This window comes from Ambystoma mexicanum, chromosome 1q (genome assembly GCF_040938575.1).
Source record: "Ambystoma mexicanum isolate Mex_15411 chromosome 1q, UKY_AmexF1_1, whole genome shotgun sequence".
NCBI lineage: Eukaryota > Metazoa > Chordata > Amphibia > Caudata > Ambystomatidae > Ambystoma > Ambystoma mexicanum.
Window position 1 is genome coordinate 1117615433 of NC_090922.1, and position 20566 is coordinate 1117635998.

At 49.8% G+C, this 20566-nt stretch overlaps 1 protein-coding gene across 6 annotated transcripts in view; it reads right to left on the reverse strand.

Moving 5' to 3' along the window:
- The window catches only part of GPSM2 (G protein signaling modulator 2), an 822550-nt gene that overhangs the window by 301698 nt on the left and 500286 nt on the right, over positions 1 to 20566 (reverse strand). For all 6 annotated transcript variants that reach the window (XM_069641857.1, XM_069641854.1, XM_069641856.1 and 3 more), the window contains one exon: positions 10592 to 10721. In XM_069641857.1, coding sequence (XP_069497958.1) covers positions 10592 to 10721 — 130 coding nt within the window. The remainder of the gene's footprint in view (positions 1 to 10591; positions 10722 to 20566) is intronic.

Below are 20566 nucleotides of genomic sequence, written 5' to 3' on the forward strand. Positions count from 1 at the left end.
GGTCGGCTCAGCTTCTCCCTCGTCGGATTCTTAAGTCCTGTGGCGACTTCTGAAGTTCCAGTCCCCAAAGCCCTGCTTTTATGCACAAAACCCCCATTCACTCAGCCTAGCTGTCACTCAAACATGCTAAGTGGTGAGCCGGCCGGCCAATCAGGATGGAGTGCGACTTGAGTTGCCTAGGCAACTCAGTCCAGGGTGCCTAAATTCCCCTCCACCCCTCCTAAGTACCCCAGACAGAGTGGCACCACTTTGGAGGGCTTCTGTGGAGAACAAAGGGCTCGTCTTGGGTTGGAGTCACAGAAGAGAACACAAACGCCATTTTTTGAATCTAGTTTTGGCAAAAAATACCAACCGGAGAATTAATATTAATTAAATAAACCGGCGGTATGTTCGAGGCTACCGTAAATAATTAAATAAAGATAGTAGCCTAAAACAATGGGAAATCCCATAGGAAAATATTTGCGGTTGAATATAAAAATTAGTATCCACTGCCACCAGCCAAAACTCGATCAGGGGGGACGGAGACGTGCCCCCTCGACTAACAGACCCCGGGGCAATTGAATTGCCCCAGCCAGTACGTCCACAATATGATGGTTTGTACTGGTTCTGTTCAGAATTTAAGACTAGTAAAGTCAATGGTGACTTTACATGCCCTGGGAGACAGTAGTCAGTCCCAGGGTTTGGAGTCTATACTGGGGGGTCACTATGACACCCCTGTGTTACTGCACTGAGGGTGCTGTGTAACACACATCACAAAAACACATGAAGCCCTATGGAGTAAAAGACCCCTTAGCCCATTAAACACATCTAGATTCAAAGAAACACACTCAAATCATGCCCAAGAGTGAGGGTGAAAGAGTCTCACTATTGGCAGGAGAAAAGAAATAAACCCCAAAAATCCAGCAAAGCTGCTGGGGGACTCACAAGGTTAGGAAATTCAGCCTAAACAGAGAATTCTCCCTAACAATTAAATCCCATGAAATCAAGACAGTATTATTCTTGAATGACAACGAATTACATAACATCCAGATTGAATTATATTCTCAACACACAATGAATCGCGTCCTGCAGATGAATCCTTCATTACTATCGTTGGGCTTTGTATGTTCACAATCAGCAGATGATCCTCCCCATGTCACGGGAAGCAAAGGGGACCCATATCCCAAATACTCCCCGTCCTGATGATCCTAGATAGGGAAACCAAGGCAGAGTGTCGAGACTAACGGAAAAAAAGAACTACCAAGAACCAGAACGAAAATTGGCTGCTTAGATGGTTACCTGCTCCGAGACACCATTTTGGCGAGACTATGAGAATTACTCATCACTACAAGTCCACGACGAAACCGATCATTTATAACCATCAATCGCGCTGAAGATACATACCTGGACCCTGTGCTCGTGGAACACGAGAGGCCAGTCTCAACTGTTTGATCGCCCTGTTCCATATTTTGATTCCTGCCAAGTCATTTGTTTACAGGAGACTTGGCTTGTTTGTTTGTTTATCTGTAATGCGCACCTAAGCCTAGGGTAGCAGGGCGCAAGAGCAACAAGAGGATTGTAGAGCTTAGGTTAGATTTGGCGAAATGGATGGAGTCCAGATATGGTTACAGTACTGGACACATCCGCATCATTGAAAACCGTTACAATAAAACAAATTTACAGAAAGTATAATATACAAAATGTACAAGTTATAGCTGAGCATGTAGGGTAGTAGATGATAAAAGCAGGTATGTTAGTTGTCGTGTTCCTTGATCCAGTGGATAAGGTTGGATCTAAATTGTGTGTAAGCCTCAGAAGCAAGGAAAGTCTGAAGTAGTATCCGAGAACCGCAGTGTTGCTATTTGTCAGTCACGAGTGCCACTGAATTGAAGTTTGCCCTTTGCTGTCGCTGTTCGCCGTTGTGTTGCAGGAGTCCCCAGAAGTCCTCCCTCTTGTCGCCACGACTGGGGACCAGGAACAAAAGGATCTGCAGAGCCACACAGGAACAGAAGCCAGCTGGAACCACGTCTTCTAACCAAAGGTACTGTGCAACCTAAGCGAACTTACCTCTTGTCTTGTAGCCTTACTTGTTCTCAGTTGAGACTTGTCTTGGTTGCTCCTGCAGAGTTGCTTGCATCTTCTACCCCTCACAAGCCCTCCCAGCTTGTGGCCCTACATTGATTCTACTTTTTCTACAAAGACTTCTAAAACATTGTGCGAGACTTTTACTTACCTGCAAGAAGTGCTTCAGCTCACCTAGACTTTTGCCCAATTGACATTGGCTGGCCTTGCTCCCTGAATGACTCTTCTCTCCTCTGATTGTGTGTTGATACCTTCCCTCCAGGAAAGGGTTAACTTAGGTTGCATTGGGGGTTCAAAAGTACTTACCTGCTTAAGAATATTTGTGCGATCTCTTGTCTTATCCTTAACCCTCTTTACTTTGACACACATATCAGTGTTGATCTAAATGCCCACAGTGTCCTAGCTATTTAAATCACCTGAGGGTGTAGGAAGTGTCTGTGTGCCATCCCAAATGGGTACTCTGCTGATTTAGAGAAACTAAGAGTGTATTTTGCACTGTATTTGTGTGTTTCTATTACATTGCCCTTTCTGAAGAAGGCTTATTCAAACTGACTGTTAAATTAATAATTGTTTAATCAAGAAACCTTGTGTGCAAGAGTTTATTTGGATACCTGTCACTGTGAAGCTCTGTGTAACCACCCTAATGCTCACATTGACCCCTCTTGAAATAAGAATGGCTGCTCAGCCACACGACCACCCTGTTTAGTACAGCCTTCTACCAAAGGTTGGGTTACTATTGCCAGGAGGTCAAGGTTGTTGTAGTGCACCCAAAGGGTACTGCACCAAATCTTGCCTAACAATCTGTGATTGATTATGGGTTGGCGAATTACTTCACATTTAAAAACATTTTAGATTTCTCAGTTATTAGCCATTCGGAGAGCGAACACAATCTGTTGGTAGTTAAGTGGAAAATAACGAGACAATCGCTCAGAAGTATTAAAGGAGAGTCTGGCACTAACATATTTGGGCAAGACCAGTATAAATAGAGAATCGATTGTAAGGGTGCTACATAACGAAGACATCGGTCTCTTAACATCAGCAATATTTAACCTGGATAAGACAGATCATTATATTGTAGGTGAATTGAGGAGTTGGAATAGAACAGGTGCTCTTACTCGGAAGCAGAGGGGCGCTACAAGCATAAGGACTAAAAGGGGAACCGATGCACCCTGGTTTGACTGACTGTATAGCTGCAAAGCAGAAGCTGTGCGAGGTAGCCAAGGCAAGATCTCAAAATGCTGGCAAATTACATGTGCTTAAACTCAACTACAAAATCTGCTGAAAAAGAAAAACGCTGCACAAGTAGACATAATTATAATTTACTCACTGTAGTGAGTACTCTTAGTCCCCTTTCCTCCATACTGCAGGGGCGTCCCTTCCTAAGGACGCGAGACGGAACCTTTTTCACCAGAAAAAAACTTCTTCCACTTTAAATTTAGAGGTGCGGAGGTGTGCAGCCCTAGGAGCAAGCGCTGCTCTGACTCAGCCCTCCGGCGCCACACCTCAGTCCCTATAGACACGTCGACAATAGATTGACATTGCCAAATGACACCAGTTTTATTAGGGGGGGAGGATGGTGGAATGTATGGAGGAAAGGGGACTAAGGACTAAGAGTACTTTAGTCACTATGGTGAGTAACTTATAATTATTCTTACGTCCCGTCCCCTTTCCTCCATACTGCATGGGCGATTACAACGGAGTGTAGCCCCAGGGTGGAGAGGAGACCCTCCCTAAGCAAATAGGTTTCTAAGAACCGCCTGTCCGAAAGCCGCATCTGATCTAGAACCGGCGTCCAAACAGTAGTGCTTGCAGAAAGCGAAAGGGTGGCCCATGTGGATGCCCTTCTTATGACTTGCCAGGGGACGTGGTGCTGGTATGCGATGGCCGTTGCCTTGGCTCTGACCACGTGGGCATGCATATTGGCCGGAAGTGGCTTATGCTGTCCCTCGTTAGCTTCTTTGATGGCCGAGACCATCCACCGGTCTATGGAGGCCTGATACCCTGGTCTTGATCAGCCAAAGGTGACAAACAGTGCGCCCGACTTGCCAGAGCCCTTGGTCCTATCCAGGTAGAATTTCAGGGCCCGCCTGACATCGAGACAGTGCAGAACTCTCTGTGCCTCGTCTTTAGGCTCAGCAAAAAACATAGGTAGCACTATTTCCTCGTTCAGATGGAATGCAGAAGGCACCTTTGTTAGGAATGCTGGGTGTGTCCGAAGGACTAGCTTGTCCTTGTGAAACGTGGTATAGGGCAGTGAGGCGACCAGCGCCTGGATTTCGACGACTCTGTGAGCCAAGGTGTGTAGCCAACTAGCAAGGCCATCTTAATGGTGAGCAGGCTGATGTCCGCGGACGCCATTGGCTGAAATGGTTTGCGAGCCAGGTCCCCCAAAACTGGGTTAAGGTCCCACACGGGGTGTGGCCTCTTGATGGGCGGGTAGAGTCTGGTGAGTCCCGTCAAATGCTTCTTGACGATCTGGTTGGAAGAGGAGAACACCTCTTCTTCTGAGTTTCTGTAGGCCCCGTTGGCTGCCAAGAACGTGCAGCAAGTGTCTACCTGTACGCCCGAGTGGGCGAGGTGCGCCGAGAAGGAGAGCACATCGTCCATTGTATATGCTAGGGGGCTGATATCCTTAGAGTCTGCCCAGTGGCAGAACCTGGTCCATTTGTTCTTATACTGGGTTCTGGTAGCTTTGCTCCTAGCCCCCTGTATGATCTCTAGATTAGCCAGGGAATGGCTGAGGTGCCCTAGTGTGATGTGCTGAGGAACGACGCTGTGAGGGCTAGTTTCTGTGGTGCGGGGTGGATGACCCTGCCCTCCTTCTGCGCCAGAAGATGTGCTGGGCCGGTCGGAAGGCGAATGAGTGGTCTCTCCGAGAGGCCGAGCAGCTCCGAGAACCATGGCCTGGCTGGCCACCATGGAGCTATTAGAATGACACTGAGGTGGCAAGACTCCTTGATCTTGCATATCCACCCTGTGTATCAGTGGTGGTGGAGGGAAGGCGTATGCCGTCATGCCGTTCCACTGAATCTGAAATGCGTCAACCAGGGAGCTGGGGCCCTGTCCCTGCCAGCAGGCGAACTGTTAGCACTTCCTGTTGTCCCGGGTGGCAAAGAGGTCCACCTGGGGGTGTCCCCATCTGCTGAAGATCTGCAGCACGAGGTCGTTCAATTGCCACTCGTAATTGTACGCTCCCAGTCTGCTGAGCCTCTCTGCCTGCAGGTTGGATTCCCCCAGATGGTGGATGGCCGTGAGGTAGATGTAGGTCTCCAGGGCCCATTCCCACATGCTGATCGCCAGCCTGCACAGTGGAGGGGACCTGGTACCTCCCTGCTTGTTGACACAGAACATGCTGGTTGAGTTGTCTGTCTGAATGAGGATGACCTTGCCCTCGATAACCGGAAGGAAGGCTCTGAGAGCTAGCCAGATGGCCTTCAGTTCCAGCCAATTGATGTGGTACTCCTGCTCCAGGTGCCATGGACGCAGTGGTTGTCCAGGGTGTCCCCCTATCCCTCGAGAGAGGAGTCCGTAGGCCACGGTGGATTCCATGATGTCTTGTGCCACCATCTTGGCCTCAGCCAGTCGCGCCTTGAACAGTGATTGGCTGTGCTTCGGAAGCTCTGAGAGGAAATCTGCAATTTCCCGCCAAAGCCTCTGGTAAACGGCTGCCAGCATGGCATCCGCGCTAGCTTGACAAAGATGTAAGGACGCATTTGAATACAGCTTATTCCCGTACACCTCCAAGATCATCTCCTCCTTGCCTAGCAGCGCTGCAAACAAGGAGGCTGACTGAGGCTTGGAGTATAGTGATGCTGCAGCGATCACCGAGGAGTGAGGCTGAGGGTGGGGCGATAGCAAGAGTGTATCCCCCTCCATCTGCCTGGTCTAGGTGTCGATTGACCGGCTGGACCGAGTGGAGCTTGAGCCAGCCCTTTTTGGTCTAGGCGACGACGTCCTTTGCATCGGGATCCCTGTTCTCGCTGCGGGATGCAGCATGAGGACTTCTGCGAGGACCCCCTCTGATGGTTGTTCGACCTCGAGTTGAGGAAGGCCCAAGTACTCTGCCAGCCCTGCAAGACGTTTGTGGAAGGCCTTGGCTGACGTCGGTGTGTCGGGGTCCTCTTCCTCATGTGTCCACCTGAGGGTTTGGTTGGTCTGGCACCGGTGGACGGGTGCTGAGAGCCAAAGGCTGAGGTGTGAGGACCAGAGCCTGCAGCGGAGGCTGGTACGGAACCGCCTGCACTATTGGTTGGTGGCCGGAGCGGGCGGAAGATGAACAGGGGCCAGGTGCGCCTGTACTGGGCCCTGCGGCGCCTTTGGAGAGAGCACATCCCTGATGGCGTCCCTGAGCATGACCCCCATCCGAGGAGATTTCACAAGCCCCAAGAACCTTTCAAAAAATCTGTCCTCACAGGCCGGAGTGGTGGTAGGTGATATTGATGGGGTAGCGGGCGGCTGCTGGAGCCGTTTCATACTCTGCCCATACAGATGCAGAGGCAACCTGCCCTGCGCAAATGAAGGGTAGGCTGTAGGCCACATACCTGGTTGACACCAGTCCCACCTTGACACTCGGTCCTCCACCTGCTCCCTGCCATGGTGCGGTATCGGGCGGGTGTCCAAAATGTCTGGCGCGGCGGCCATCTTGTCGAGCTGCCTTCCACGTGCCTGCTCACTGGGCCCGCCTCGTCCAGGACTCTTGTGTGTATCAAGAGGCCCACCCTGTTCCTCAGACCGAGACCTGATAAGCGTTTCGCCCTCGGCGGATCTACCGGTAGAACGGCGTATAGATGCCCCCTCGGACATGTTGCCGGTACTAGGGTGTGGCCCCTCGTGTGAAGACCCGGTAAAAGAACCTTCCGGTCCCTCAGCACGGTCACCGGGAGGATCTGATGACCCCTCAGCCTGCCGGCCAGTAGCGGACTTAGCCTCGGTACTCGTGCTGGTATGAGAACCTGAGCGGTCCCTCCCGTGCGGTCGAGTCTCTGGAAAGGAGTCTACCTTGCGGGGTGCGCTGGAAAAGAGTGGCCCTACCTTGGGCCTGGATCGATGAAGTCCTTCAGGTTCTCTGGAGGCTATCTCTGGAAGAGCTCCCTCCACCTGGCTAGTCTGTTCTTCAGCGACCTCGAGGAAAGCGCATTGCACGCGGTACAAGCTTGCCAGCCATGGTCAGGGCCAAGGCAAAGTAGGCAGAGGGCGTGGGGGTCAGAAGTTGGAAAGAGTCCGTTCAACACCTGCTGAACCCTGTAGAAGTAGACATGCGCCGGGGAGGACCGAGTACCGGATTGATAAAAAGACAGACGAGAAGAAGTATCCGCGCATGGAATTACGGGGCCGAAGCCAAACCCAGGACCGCTGGTGAATTCAGCCCGTTCCCGTCAACGTGGAAAAGGGGACTGAGGTGTGGCGCCGCAGGGCGGAGTCAGGGCAGCGCATGCTCCCAGGGCCACACCCCAGCACGCCTCTAAATTTCAAGGAGAAGAAGGGTTTTTCTGGTGAAAAAGGTTCTGTCTCCCGTCCCTAGGGAGGGACACCCATGCATTATGGAGAAAAAGGAAAGGGACGCAAGAGAACAGTGGGACAGATTAAATAATGCTAAGGAGTTCTAGAAACTGGTAGCAAAAGAATCAAAGACCAGTGGGTATAGCAAGATTAATAAAACTACGCCCGAGGTCTGGAATACCGATTTCCTGGGGATTTTATTTCATGCTAAACAGGTTGGTGTCTCCAGGAAAGGTATGGGAATCACGGCCAATGTAAGCACACCCTTTACAGCAGAAGAGGTCACCATTGTCTTGCTTGCAGCAAAAGGGGGAAAAGCAGCAGGGCTAGATGGCATTAGAATTGAGGTTAAGTGCTTGCCCGAGTGGTGGGTCCCTACGCTAGTAAGGGCTTTTGATGCAATAGCGAACGTGCAGGAACTGCCTGCATCGTGGAATAAGAGCTCGATTGTCCCACTTTTTAAAAGGGGGCATGCAGTGACCCACAATGCTACAGCCCTATCGCTTTGCTGGATAGCTCAAGCAAAATGTTTACAAAATGTATTCAGCTCAGGTTAGAAGAATCGGAAGAGTTCAATAATATACTCCCTGATAAGCAGACGGCTATTAGCAGGGGTTCTAGCATGGTGGATCACTGCATTTTGCTGAACGCCATTATAGAAAAGTATGTTAAAATTAGGGATGGGTGTGTGTCACATTCTTGAATCTGGCAAGAGCATTTGACTCCCTAGACAGGGCAATCCTCTAGAAGAAATAGAACAGATAAGGTGTGCCAGAAGAATTACTCCAGCTGATTCAATTCCTATATGCAGAAACATCTGCCGCTGTAGGATTCTCTGGATCAGATGGGTATATTAAGGAATTTGCAACTCATAACGGGGTCAGGCAGGGGTGACCCCCGACGGCAATTATTTATTTAGTTTCTCTCATACCTCCACTCTTATAATGCCAAGACAAAAATGAATCTACCAATTATAAATGGTGTTGGGAATGGAGGGGTTATTGTGTGCCGATGATATGGCTCCGATAGATTTAACACACAGTGGTCTTTAACGGAGCCTATTCTACGCAGCTAAGTTCTTTAAAGAGCATGGTCTGGAACTGACCCACAGGAAAACAGAGTGTGGTGTTCGGGAAGAGCAAAACTAATTTCGCATGGTCCATAAATAATGTTAGTATCGCAATAGAGAACACATACAATTATTTAGGCATGTTGTTCCATAGGAATTGAAATGGGTTGCATCATATTAAAATGGTGGTAAAAACAGATTGAAACATGTTTTAGGGGTTTGATACGATTGTATTATAATTTTGGTGGGAAGAGATCGTACAAATGCCGGGTAATGAAGGCTAAAGCCCATTCCTCTTCATTATATGGTTGCGAAATATGGTGATTCGCTAATTGCTCAAAATGAATTCCTAATAGAAATCTCCGTGCTGATTCCGAGCGCTCTGGGGGATGCCCTAAGGACTGAACTGGGGGTACTCGCATCTCAGTTCTGGCTGAAAGCAAGTTTATGGGCTCTTTTGTAAGAATTTCTAAATTTGAAGTTACAAACGCGAATAGGTCATATGTTGAGCAAAATGTGCTCGCCCCATGAAGGAAAAATATGCATGGTACAAATATGGAAATAGGTTGGTCAGGAAATGGGGCACTGTACTTGACCAAATTTCCAGTTCGGCAGAGCTGAAGAGTTTTAATGTTAATGTTAAAGGACATTTGTACCGCGCACTATCACTACCGAAGTGGTCCCCTGGCGCTCGTGTTCTCAAAGTTAACATTTTTCTTTTCTTTTTTTAAAGCGCTCACACAGCCCGCAGGCATCGAGGCGCTGTTACAGGAATTGTTTGTTTTGTAGTTGAGAAATTGTTTTTCTCTTAGTTGCGTATTTATAACGCGCTTAAATACCCATAGGTTTCTAAGCGCTGACCCGGGGATCGAACCTGTGTTGCTTCGTGTCATCTTGCTTCCAAGGCACGCACGTTGCCTGTGCTAGCCTCCCTATCCTTAAGGTCGCTGAGCTTGAACATGCAAGTTTGGCAAGCGGATACACACTCTACCATCAAGGTCATTCTTCGTAACAGCTTGCAAAAGCATTGCTGAAAAGAGTCCAATTAGTACGTTGAGATCACTGGTGCACAGGAGGATAATTTTAATGATTAGTCTAAACATTTTACCGTTGGCTGCAAGAATGAATTAGCTGAGGGATCACAAAGAGTGCTTTTGTGGGTTAGGGTATGAGGAGAACCTTTAACATGGTTTGCTGATCTGCCCTCTGCTGGATGACCTCAGAAAACACCTTATGAGAAAACATTGTATTAATAATGGTATCAGAGATACCAACTACGCGATGTGTTCTTTCAGTAGTTTTAATGACACATTGATATCAGATGCTTGTACATTCTTAAGAGAGAGTTTTAGAAGATACAGTATTTCCTGCTGCTTTTTAATATCGGCTTTTTAAAATTGTAGAATTTGCTTTTATGGTCTGTATGTGTTGTTTTCTACTATTAATGGCCCACGCCAAACAAATTGTGTTTCTTCCTTCCTGGTTTGAGGAGCCTGTTGAATACAATCCACTTATAACACCAAACAGAGGCTAAAAGGCACACGCAACTCCATTGTGTAAATATCAGATTCTTGAAGAGGAGGCATAACACCTGACGACGACACCCCGCCCCCTATGAACTGAAAGCCTAAAGAGGGCCTAATGCACTTGGCCCTCTTTATGCTCCCTTTCTTCATAACACACACAACACCAACCACAAAATACATAGATGCTAAGCACTATTGAAGGACACAAACAGAATGAAGTTGAGGAACATTAATAAACATAAATAAACTGTTCTTATTGGACAGTTTTTGATTGAAGTGTAAAGGTAGCTTTGAGCATCACATAAAACGTTGTGGCACACCAAATATTAAGCCACTTGGGCTCTGCTATTAACATTAAGCTGCCTCAGGATTACTCAAAGCTTAATATGACATTGTTCTTTAATGAGGATTACACTTTTATGCACTTGTCACATACCATTGAAACTGCAATCCACATCTTGCTTTTCTGACATCATAGAGCTGTTTGTGCTGTAACTAAGGCCCAATACCATTTGGAGATCAGAGAGGTTCAGTCGAGCAGTTAGTTCACCACTCCGGTCTCCGACCTACGAAAAGGAACACATTTGAGAAAATAATATTTTGAATTAAAGCTTCTACAAATGACCAGTGAACCGATGTATAGCACTGAGGGTGAAAGCACAATATATTTCTGTAAACACTGAAAATAAAAGCCCCAAATACTTTTGTCAACGGTTTACTATTGCCAATTACGAAAAAGCGGGGATTTAAGAAATCACAAAAGGGCTAAATGCAGTGGTACTGCCTGTACACAGGAGATGCCTCAGTAAACTTTTTAGATTTTTTTTTTTTTTTTACAGTAAATTCAGAATAACATTATCGGTTAGCAATGACAGTACAACACTAGAAGGAAAACGAGTAGAGAGATGGCAAAATGGATGCTCAGCAGCAGACTAAAGGTTGCATATCTCAGAAGCATCACAGCCATTCACATAAGACTTCTAGTAATAGCCAGGATCAAACATTAGTTGCCATGTCAAGCTTTTACATCAAGAGGCAAAGACATGATTAATTATTTTTTAATCAGAAATAGTGATACATCGACAGTCACATTAAAAAAAGACCACCATGCCTAAATTGAATCGCAAGAGAAACTCAATTGTCATCCGATTTGTTTGTTAATAGGTTTGCACCTTCCCAGGGTCCAACAGACAGGTTACAAATACTCGCAGTGGCTTTCTCAATGTAAATACAGAGCAAGGACAATTATCGTCACAAGTCTAATGATATAATAATTAAGGAAGAGCCATCCTCTTCAAATAATGTTCGCAATATATATTATGCCACATTAAGGGACGTACATCATATTTGATCCTAAAAATGAGAAGCTTTGGTAAATTCTCCATAAAATGACATAGGGAGCTGGATCATGTCTACAATATAGGCAATGTTATTAATGTGGCAGGGCAGGCCCTCTCAGGAGAAGGAGCCCACCTTAACCCAACCACGGTGCTCGAGTGAGTGCAGGCAGGCACCCTGCCATCCCCACGTTACCTGTGTGGAAGGCGGCGTCCTCGCAGCAGATAGGGAGAGCCGCCTGGCCCAAGAGGATGCTACTGCAATGGGAGAAAAGGATGGGCCGTGTACAACAGCCTGACACGATGACAAACCTGCAGGGCGTTGTGGGATGCAGCCGATGGCAGAACACCGGCCGCCTAAGCAAGAAAGGATGCCAGAGGAAGGAATCAGAGCCACGGGATGCAGCATTCTCCAGAACACCAGCACGACTCTAGCAGACAGCTTCTGCTGGAGACCGCGAGAGGGAGGTGTGACAAATCACGGGGTTCCGTCAGTTCTGCCCAGTGGGGAACCTTTCCCTGTGAGGCTAGGGAGGTGAGCCCACTCCACAATGTCCTCCTGAGGGGTAGAAGCAAGCAGGACTTCATCAGGAGAGACTCTCCATGTGGGGACAAGGTCTCCCGTTCTTATGAGGAACTGCCTAAGCAACATAGCACTAACCCAACCTTCAAAAACATCCAGTGAAGAAAGATATGACGAACAAACCAGAATCTATTATTGTCTTCCAAATTATACCTGTGAAGGAAAACATATGGTACAGAGACGAAGAAAACCAGTGGAAGTATCAGTATGAATCAAACAGAGAAGGACTTTGACATTACGCCGGGGAAGACGTGGAGGCAGAGACATTCAGAGAGAAAGAACCTGCACGTTTCGCATCAGCTGGCAGATGTTCGCTGAAGGAAACCTGGACACGTGACATCCGTTGCTAGAGAGAAGCCTAAGGGCAGTTTCCGAGATGCAGCGTTGGAATCAAACAGAGAAGGGCTTTGACATTACGCCACAAGGCGGTCTGAGAGAGAGATAAGTGGTGGCACAACGTCTCCACTATCTCTGTTAAAGACATGGAGAAGCTATTGGGGAAAATGCGGCCTACATCTTGTCGTGGCGATACCATTGCTGCTAAAATTATATTGAACATTTGTACCTTTGCACCATTCTGGATACGTTTTACAAATGCTACCTTTCTTCATAAAACCATTCCTGAGAATGTTAAGAAGGCAGTGGTTAGACCATTGTTAAAAAAAGACGGGACAAGACCCAATGGATGCTAATAACTTGAGGTCCATTACGAATGTCCCTTTTCTTTTAAAAGCTATAGACAAGGTAGCCACGATACAGTTCCAGGACAATCTGGATCAGACAAATATTTTTACACTCTAGACAATCAGGGTTTAGATCCAATCACAGAACCGAGAGTGCGTTATTGGATTTACAGATGTTGGGAATTGTGGATCAGAGCAATACGGGGCTGTTGATGCTGCTTGATTTGTCAGCAGCTTTTGATCTTCTGGACCATCAAAATCATCTGGCCACCTTGTCAACTGTGGGTTGTTGTTCGAAGGATGCTATTGGGTGGATAGAGTCCTTTCTCTCCAATAGAAAGTAAAGGGTTTGTTGGGGTCACAGTCTGCATCTGTGGATAGAATACCCACCTGTGGAGTTCCACAGGGTGCGCGCCTGTCCCCGGCTCTCTTTAATGTCTACATTTGTCCACTATGCAATCTCCTCGATAAGGCTGGGGCAAAGTTCTCAAACTATGCTGATGATACACAGCTTTTGAGCGAACTATATGGTGATTATGCTGAGGATACCAGAAAAATACATACGTTCGTGAAAGACTGGATGTCAGCCAATTGGTTATTTCTGAATAGTGGAAAAACAGAGATCTTAATTTTTGGGTCTCCACAAGCCAGACCAAAATTGGACCCATGTTTCGCAAACTTTACTATAGATGGGTACGGTATTAATGAACCGAACAAGGTGAAAACATTGGGTGTGGTTTTTGACTCAGTATTCGGTGCTGATGCCCAGGTAGACAGTGTGGTAAGGAAATGCCAGTGCCATCTCAGAGTGCTGAGATTGGTGAAACCATATGTCACTAATAAGAATTGCAAAATTCTAGTATGGGCAACTATTATGCCTAGACTAGACTATTGCAATGTGCTTCTGTGTGGCGCAAATAAAAGTTGTATACATAAGGAACAAGTTACTTACCTGTAACCGTTGTTCTCCAGCATGGGTCCGGCATGGATTCCCATGCTCATGAATATTCCCCGTCAGGCTGGGAATCCTCGGTAATGAAAAAATCAGCATCAGTTTCTTTTCTGATCTGTCTTTCTTAGTAGTAACCAATCACTGGTCTCTGGGTCAAACAGCCCCAAGCCAATGACTGCCCTCTCCCTAAGCACCGCCCCTGGCAGCCATCCTCAGATTTAGTAGCACCTAAAGTGGCAGTATGACCAAGTGAAGAGCCGCAGAGGGGAAGGAGGAAGGGTTCGCATGTGAACCCATGCCAGACCCATGCTGGAGAACAACAGTTACAGGTAAGTAACTTGTTCCTTCTCCAGCATGGGGTCTGGCATGGATTCACATGCTCATGAATATAAGAATACATAGCAGTACACACATGCACAACCACGGGAGGTGGCAAGGCTCAACATTAAGCATCTCTTAGCTCCTCACCAGGCTCACCTTAAGCGAACAGCTTGCGCAGCACTGCCTGGCCGACTCAGGACTCCTCCCTAGAATCCCAGTCGACGCAGTAGAATCTCGTGAAGGTGTGCGTCGACCTCCACGTAGCAGCCCTGCAGATGTCCAGCAGGGGCACACCAGACAAGAACGCCGTGGTTGCAGAGATCGTTCTGGTCGAATGGTCTCACGGACGGCCAGGCAACGGTCGGTTTGCCAACCGATGACAGTGCATGATGCAGCCGGAGAGACATCTGGAAATGGAAGCCTTCGAGAGAGCCTTCCCTTGGTTCACAGGTCCAAAGTTCACAAACAGCTGCGATGTCTTCCGAAAACTCTTTGTTCGGTCCACGTAGAACTTCTGCGCTCTAGCTACTTCCAGCAAGTGCAAAGTCCTCTCGGCAGGGGACGAAGGCGACGGGAAAAAGACTGGTAACACCAAGGACTCGTTGAGATGGAAGTCCGACGGCACCTTGGGCATGAAGGAGGGGTGCCTCCTCAGCACCACCCTCGTCTCGTGGAAAGTCAAGTAGGGAGGCTTGCAGGAAAGGGCCTGAATCTCTCCCACGCGTCGTGCAGAGGTGATGGCCACAAAGAACGCGGTCTTCCACGACAGGAACTTCAACGGAGCCGAATGCAAGGGCTCGAATGGCGGACCCATGAGCCTGGTCAGCACCACGTTGAGCTCCCACGCCGGGGCTGGAGCCTTCACCGGGGGGAACGATCGGAACAGTCCTTTCATAAACTCCTTCACCAGGCGATGAGACCCCAGGGACGACCGTCCTGCAGTTCTGGTGTATCGGGAAATCACTGCCAGATGTATCTTGATGGAAGCATGAGCTAGTCCAGCTTTGGCCAGCGACAGTAAGTACGGTAGCACTTGAGGGGCTGTAATCTGTAGAGGGTTAATCCTCTGTGCACGGCACCAGACAGAGAACCTCTTCCACTTGTGTCCCTATCACTTGAGAGTTGAGGACGCCCTGGCCTTTGCAAGAACCTCTCTGCAGTCAGCCGGGATATCGTACCCTCCAAACTCTAGTGCTGCAGGAACCAGGCCTGCAAGTTCAGCGACTCTGGTTCGTGATGAAGAATGGCACCTCCTTCTCTGGAGAGAAGATCTGCGTCCGTCGACAGTTTGACTGTGGGGACGCTGACATGTCTAGAAGGTCCGGGAACCATATCTGTCTCGGCCACCTCGGTGCGATGACGATCATCCTGCACCGGGACCTCTTGAGTTGGTTGATGAGCCTGAGCAGCAACGGCAATGGAGGGAACGCATACAGGAACAGGCCGTCCCAGGGGAACAAGAAAGCATCACCCATGCTCCTCGTCTGTGGGAACCTGCTGGCGAACCCCTGGCACTTGGAGTTCCAAGAGTTGATCCACTTGATCCTGCCGTAGTTCCCACTCGTGGCACGAGCGCAGCTCCCTGCTGAGTGAGTCGGCGATGGTGTTTTTTATCCCTGCTAGATGAAAAGGTATCAGAAACATCCCCTGGGCAACGGCCCAGTGCCACAGATCCTGGGCTTCCTTGGACAGGGCTGGGGATGTGGTTCCTCCCTGCTTCCGGATGTAGAACATTGTGGTGGTGTTGTCGGTGAAGATCCTCACCACCTTGCCCTTGAGGGACGGGAGGAATAACTTAAGGGCCCAGAACACTGCTCGGAGCTCCAGTATGTTGATGTGGAGCAGCCTCTCTTCTGGGAGCCAGAGGCCTCTCGCGTGAAGATCTCGAGTGTGCGCTCCCCACCCCTCCAGGGAGGCATCCGTCGTCACCGTCACCTGGTATGCTGGGGTCTGAAAGTCCGTGCCCGCTGCAAGATGCGCGCGGGTGCCCCACCATCGAATTGCTTGGCGGAATACTTCGTTGAGCGAGATCTTGTCCTCAAAGCTGCCCGTCGCTTACATCCAACGGGCGTCGAGGAGCTCCTGCAGAGGACGTATCCGAAGCCTGCACAGGCGCACCAGATAGATGCAAGAGGACATCATCCCAAGAAGGGACTCTGCCCAGGATGGCCAGCGTTCTTTTTCTCCGACGGCGAGGCCAAATGCGCTACTGTATCGAGCTTGGCTCCCAGAAGCAGCGCGACCTGCGACGGAACCAGGTGGGATTTGTGGAAGTTGGAGAATCCCAGGTCCGTGAGCTGCCGGACGGTCTTTGCTGTGTGTTCGACGGCGAGTTCCCTTGTCCCTGCTCGGATGAGCTAATCGTCCAGGTAAGGGTAGACGTGGATCCCCTGCAGGCGCAGCCACGCCGCCACTGGTGCTAGGCACTTGGTGAACACCCTGGGCGCCGACTTCAATCCGAATGGGAGGGCCTTGAACTGGTAGTGCCGCCCTTGGACTACGAACCTGAGAAACTTTCGGTGTCCTTTTAGGATGGGGATGTGAAAGTACGCATTCTCCAAATCCAACGACGATAGGAAGTCGCCTTCCTCCAGCTGGCCCAGCACGTGCTGGAGGGTGACCATCCGGAACTTCTGTGCGTTGATGTATTTGTTTAGCCGACGCAAGTCCAGGATGAGACGCCAACCTCCTGTCTTCTTTCTGACGAGGAAGTATCTTGAGTATACTCCGGAGCCCCGGAGCCTCTTTGGGACGAGCTCGATGGCTCCTTTCTTGAGCATCGCCCTTACTTCTAACAGCAGTTGAGGGACGTGGTTTTCCTTCCTGGTCACGGGAAGAATTCGGAGGCACTTCTTTAGAAATTCCAGAGTGTGCCCGTGGGCCAGGGCATTCAGCACCCAACGGTCGGTGGAGATGGACTCCCACACGCTGACGAACATCGTCAGCCGGCCTCCCACCGGGGTGCTTCGTTGGGGGCCCGACGCAACGGCCGGTTCAGTCTTGCTTGGAAGCAGCCATGCCGCCTTGGCCTCCTTGGCATCGACGGCGAGATCCACCTGACTTTCCTCGTCCCCTGTAAGCTTCTTGCGACGAGGAGCGGGCCACCTGACGGTAGGTCGAGGAGCCACCACAGAATCCTATGGAGGCATCTTGCTTGCCTCTGGAGTTCCGAAAGGGCGGCCGCCGTTGCTGCAGAACTCCCAAGGCCCGAGCTGTCTCCGTGTCGGTCTTGATGGCCTGCAGTGACTCATCCACTGTCTTTCCGAACAGATTGTTCCCGTCGAAGGGCATGTCCAAAACTTTGGCTTGCCCGTCTTGGCGGAAATCTGTCGCCTTGAGCCAGCCCCGCCGAAGGCAAACGCTGTTGCCCAACTGGTGGAACCCGGTGTCGGCAATGTCCGTGGCCACAGTTATGGCGTGATCCGGCCCTCACCCTCCTGTAGGATCGACAGGGCCTCTGCCCTCTTGTCATCCGGCAGGAAGTCCAACAGGGGGGCGATCTTGTACCACAACTCCCTGTCGTAGCGGGCCACAATCGCTAGGGCGTTGGCCGCCTTAATCGTCGTTGCTGCCGACGAGATGACTCGTCGTCCCATGGCATCTAGTTTCTTTCCCTCGCCGTCCGGTGGGGAAGTTGAAGCCGAGACGACCGAATCCGGGGTCGGTTGTGCCCTAAGGCACAAAGGGGCGCCGTAGGGGACCCGGTACTTCTTCTCGTACTGGTCCTTTTTGGTAGGCGTCGTGGACGGGTTCTTCAGGAGGGCAAGACCCTCGTCCCAGATGTCTTCCAGCAACGGCACCGCGAGGACCGTCTTCCTCTTGGCCTCATGCCGTTGGTAGAGGAAGCCTTCCTTCTTTTCTTCGGGGCAGAGCTGAAAAAGCTCGGATGCCTGGCAATCATGGCGTGGAAGGAGCCAATTTCGTCGGGAGGAGACGCCCGAGGAATCGGAGACGGGAGGTCAGTCCCGTCGTCACTGCTATCGTCATCCGTCCCCTTTGTGGCCGTGTCGGTTCTCCTGTGTCATCCCTCGGGACCAGGGAGCGCGACAAAGGCTGAGAAGGCTGTGAGGGCTGAAGGGGAGCCAGATGAATTCTCCTCCTCTTGTTTGGAGGGCTTGCCGACAGACCCGGTTCAGCTGGGTCGTCCGTCGGGAGTAGGGGCAGTCTCGTCCTTATCTCCGTGCATAAGGCTTGGATTGCCGTCAAAATGGCCGCCGAGTTGTCTTGTGGCTCGGGTTGCGACGGCGTGCCGGGAGCGACGGTTGTTCCTCCTCCACGGGAACCTCGTCGTTGCCACCCTCGCTCTCGTCGTTCCCCTCGTCGGGATCCCTCCGGTGGGACCGGGCCTCTTCCAAATTCTCAGTCAGTTCCTCCTCAGAGGTTGTGTCCCTGTCTGTCACGGCTACCGCCCCCCCCCTTTTTCCACCGGGGTTTTCACTGGGATCTTCTCGACGGGCTTAAAAGAGGATTCCCTCTGCGGAGGCAGGGAAAACTCTGGGCCCCGAGGTCGCCTCCACTGGGATAGCCTCCACAGGCTTCGCCAGTGCGGCAGCGACTCCCTCAATCGAGGCCTTGGCTGGGATCAAGACCTTCACCAGCTTGGGCGTGCTTGAGGCCTTCACCTTAGGGGGAGGGTCACCGCCTCGCTCCCCTTTGGCCTGATCCTTCGAGATCGACCAGGGCCTCTCCAGGTTCTCTGATTTTCTTCTTCCCGAGCCAGAGAGTTGGCTCACCGTTGATGGCGTCGGTGAAGGTGCGCCCTGCCTGGAAGCCGAGGAGCCCGACCGTTCGGCGCTCCCGGTGCCTGCGGACTCGCAGTGCTTTGCCTTCTGTTGGGCCCCCGTCGCCAGGGCGCCCCCACAGTACTTGGAAGACCGCTCTGACATCATCTTCTTCTCACCTGCTGGGCTGTTGCCTTCCAGCCATTTGGAGAGACGGGTCCGACGATCCCTCATAGTCGGATCCGACATGTTCATGCAAAACGCACAGTCCTTCTCCACATGCGTTTTGCCCTTGTGGAGGCAGTAAAGGCATTTCGAATGCTCGTCCTCGAACACATTTTGTAGGTTGCATCCAGGGCAGATCCTGAACAGTTTGCCGGGAGTCGAGCTTCCCTTCTCCTGGGCCATGTTCTTCTCGTCCGCGAGGTAGGCCTGAGAAACTTCTGGAATCCTCCAAGAAGCATAACTCTACGAAAATTTCACCCTTGAGGGGCGTAGATAAATCCGAAACGGGTCCCCGTTGATCGGAAGTAGAAACAGTGGAGCTTGAGGCTCGATTAAACCGAAAAATGAGATAAATCTCTTTGAAAAAGCGCCAAACGCAGTAAAAGCTCGAGAGCTATAGCACGAGGACTCCCAACACTTGAACGTGCGGTAAAAATCTGTGGATGGCTGCCAGGGGCGGGGCTTAGGGAGAGGGCAGTCATTGGCTGGGGGCTGTATGACCCAGAGACCAGTGATTGGTTACTACTAAGAAAGACAGATCAGAAACGAAACTGATACTGATGTGAATCCATGCCAGACACCATGCTGGAGAAATACATACTCCCCAGAACGATGCAGTGCGCATTGTTAAGAATATAACAAGAAGGGTCCATATTACCACTGCCTGAACGAAACTGCATTGGTTACAGGTTACATCCAGGATCCTTTTTAAGATCATTACTGTAACACACAAATGTTTATTTGGATCTGGGTTCTCCTATCTTAAGGAAAGTACTGTCTTACAATCATATTGGAGAGATACTAGATCAAGTGACACTTTTCAGCTTAAATGCCCAAAGGTCAAGAGAACAATTGCCTGGAATGAGCTACCGTTGGACATACGAAGAGATAGTAACCCCCATACGTTCCGTAAATGATTGAAGACACTATTGTTTAATTGAGATGACCTCACCCATGATTAGAATTGCCAGCTTGAAATGTCTGTTTTGTTTGTGTCCTTAATGTGTGCCCTGATGCCTGCGGCGCGTAAGAAATAGATAAATGACCGCAAGTAAGTCGTGATTGACCAGGAGGTCCATGAACAACATAGATACCACTTTCTGTGAGGTATCGGAGAGCGAACAGACCGAAGAAAGAATGGAGAAACCGTATGCGACACTACCGAAGAAATGAGAAACGAGAAGCCAACCTGACAAGTGAAGGAGAGGGTGCCAGTCTGTTAGGAACTACAGTGACGTTATCCCTGAACAATCTAGGTAGCAGGGAAAGTGGGAGACCTGGGAAGGGGACCGAAGATCATTACTGGAACGCTCATACTAGTCCCAGTCAAGATAAAGATTGGACAATGAATAAAGGGAAAATCTTAAGAGAAAGAGAATTAATAAACTTGTCCCATGAAAGGAGAGGGGCAAATACAACTAGAATAAAACAAGAACAAGAAGGAAAGAAAGAATAATCAAGTGAAAGAGAAACCTTGAAGAGCCCAGTATCAGAACTGTGTGATTTGATAAAAGTAGTTACCAAGAACTATCCAATGGGGTATTGCCCAATTTGATCAAATTTTACTGATCGAATGATACATCTGACCG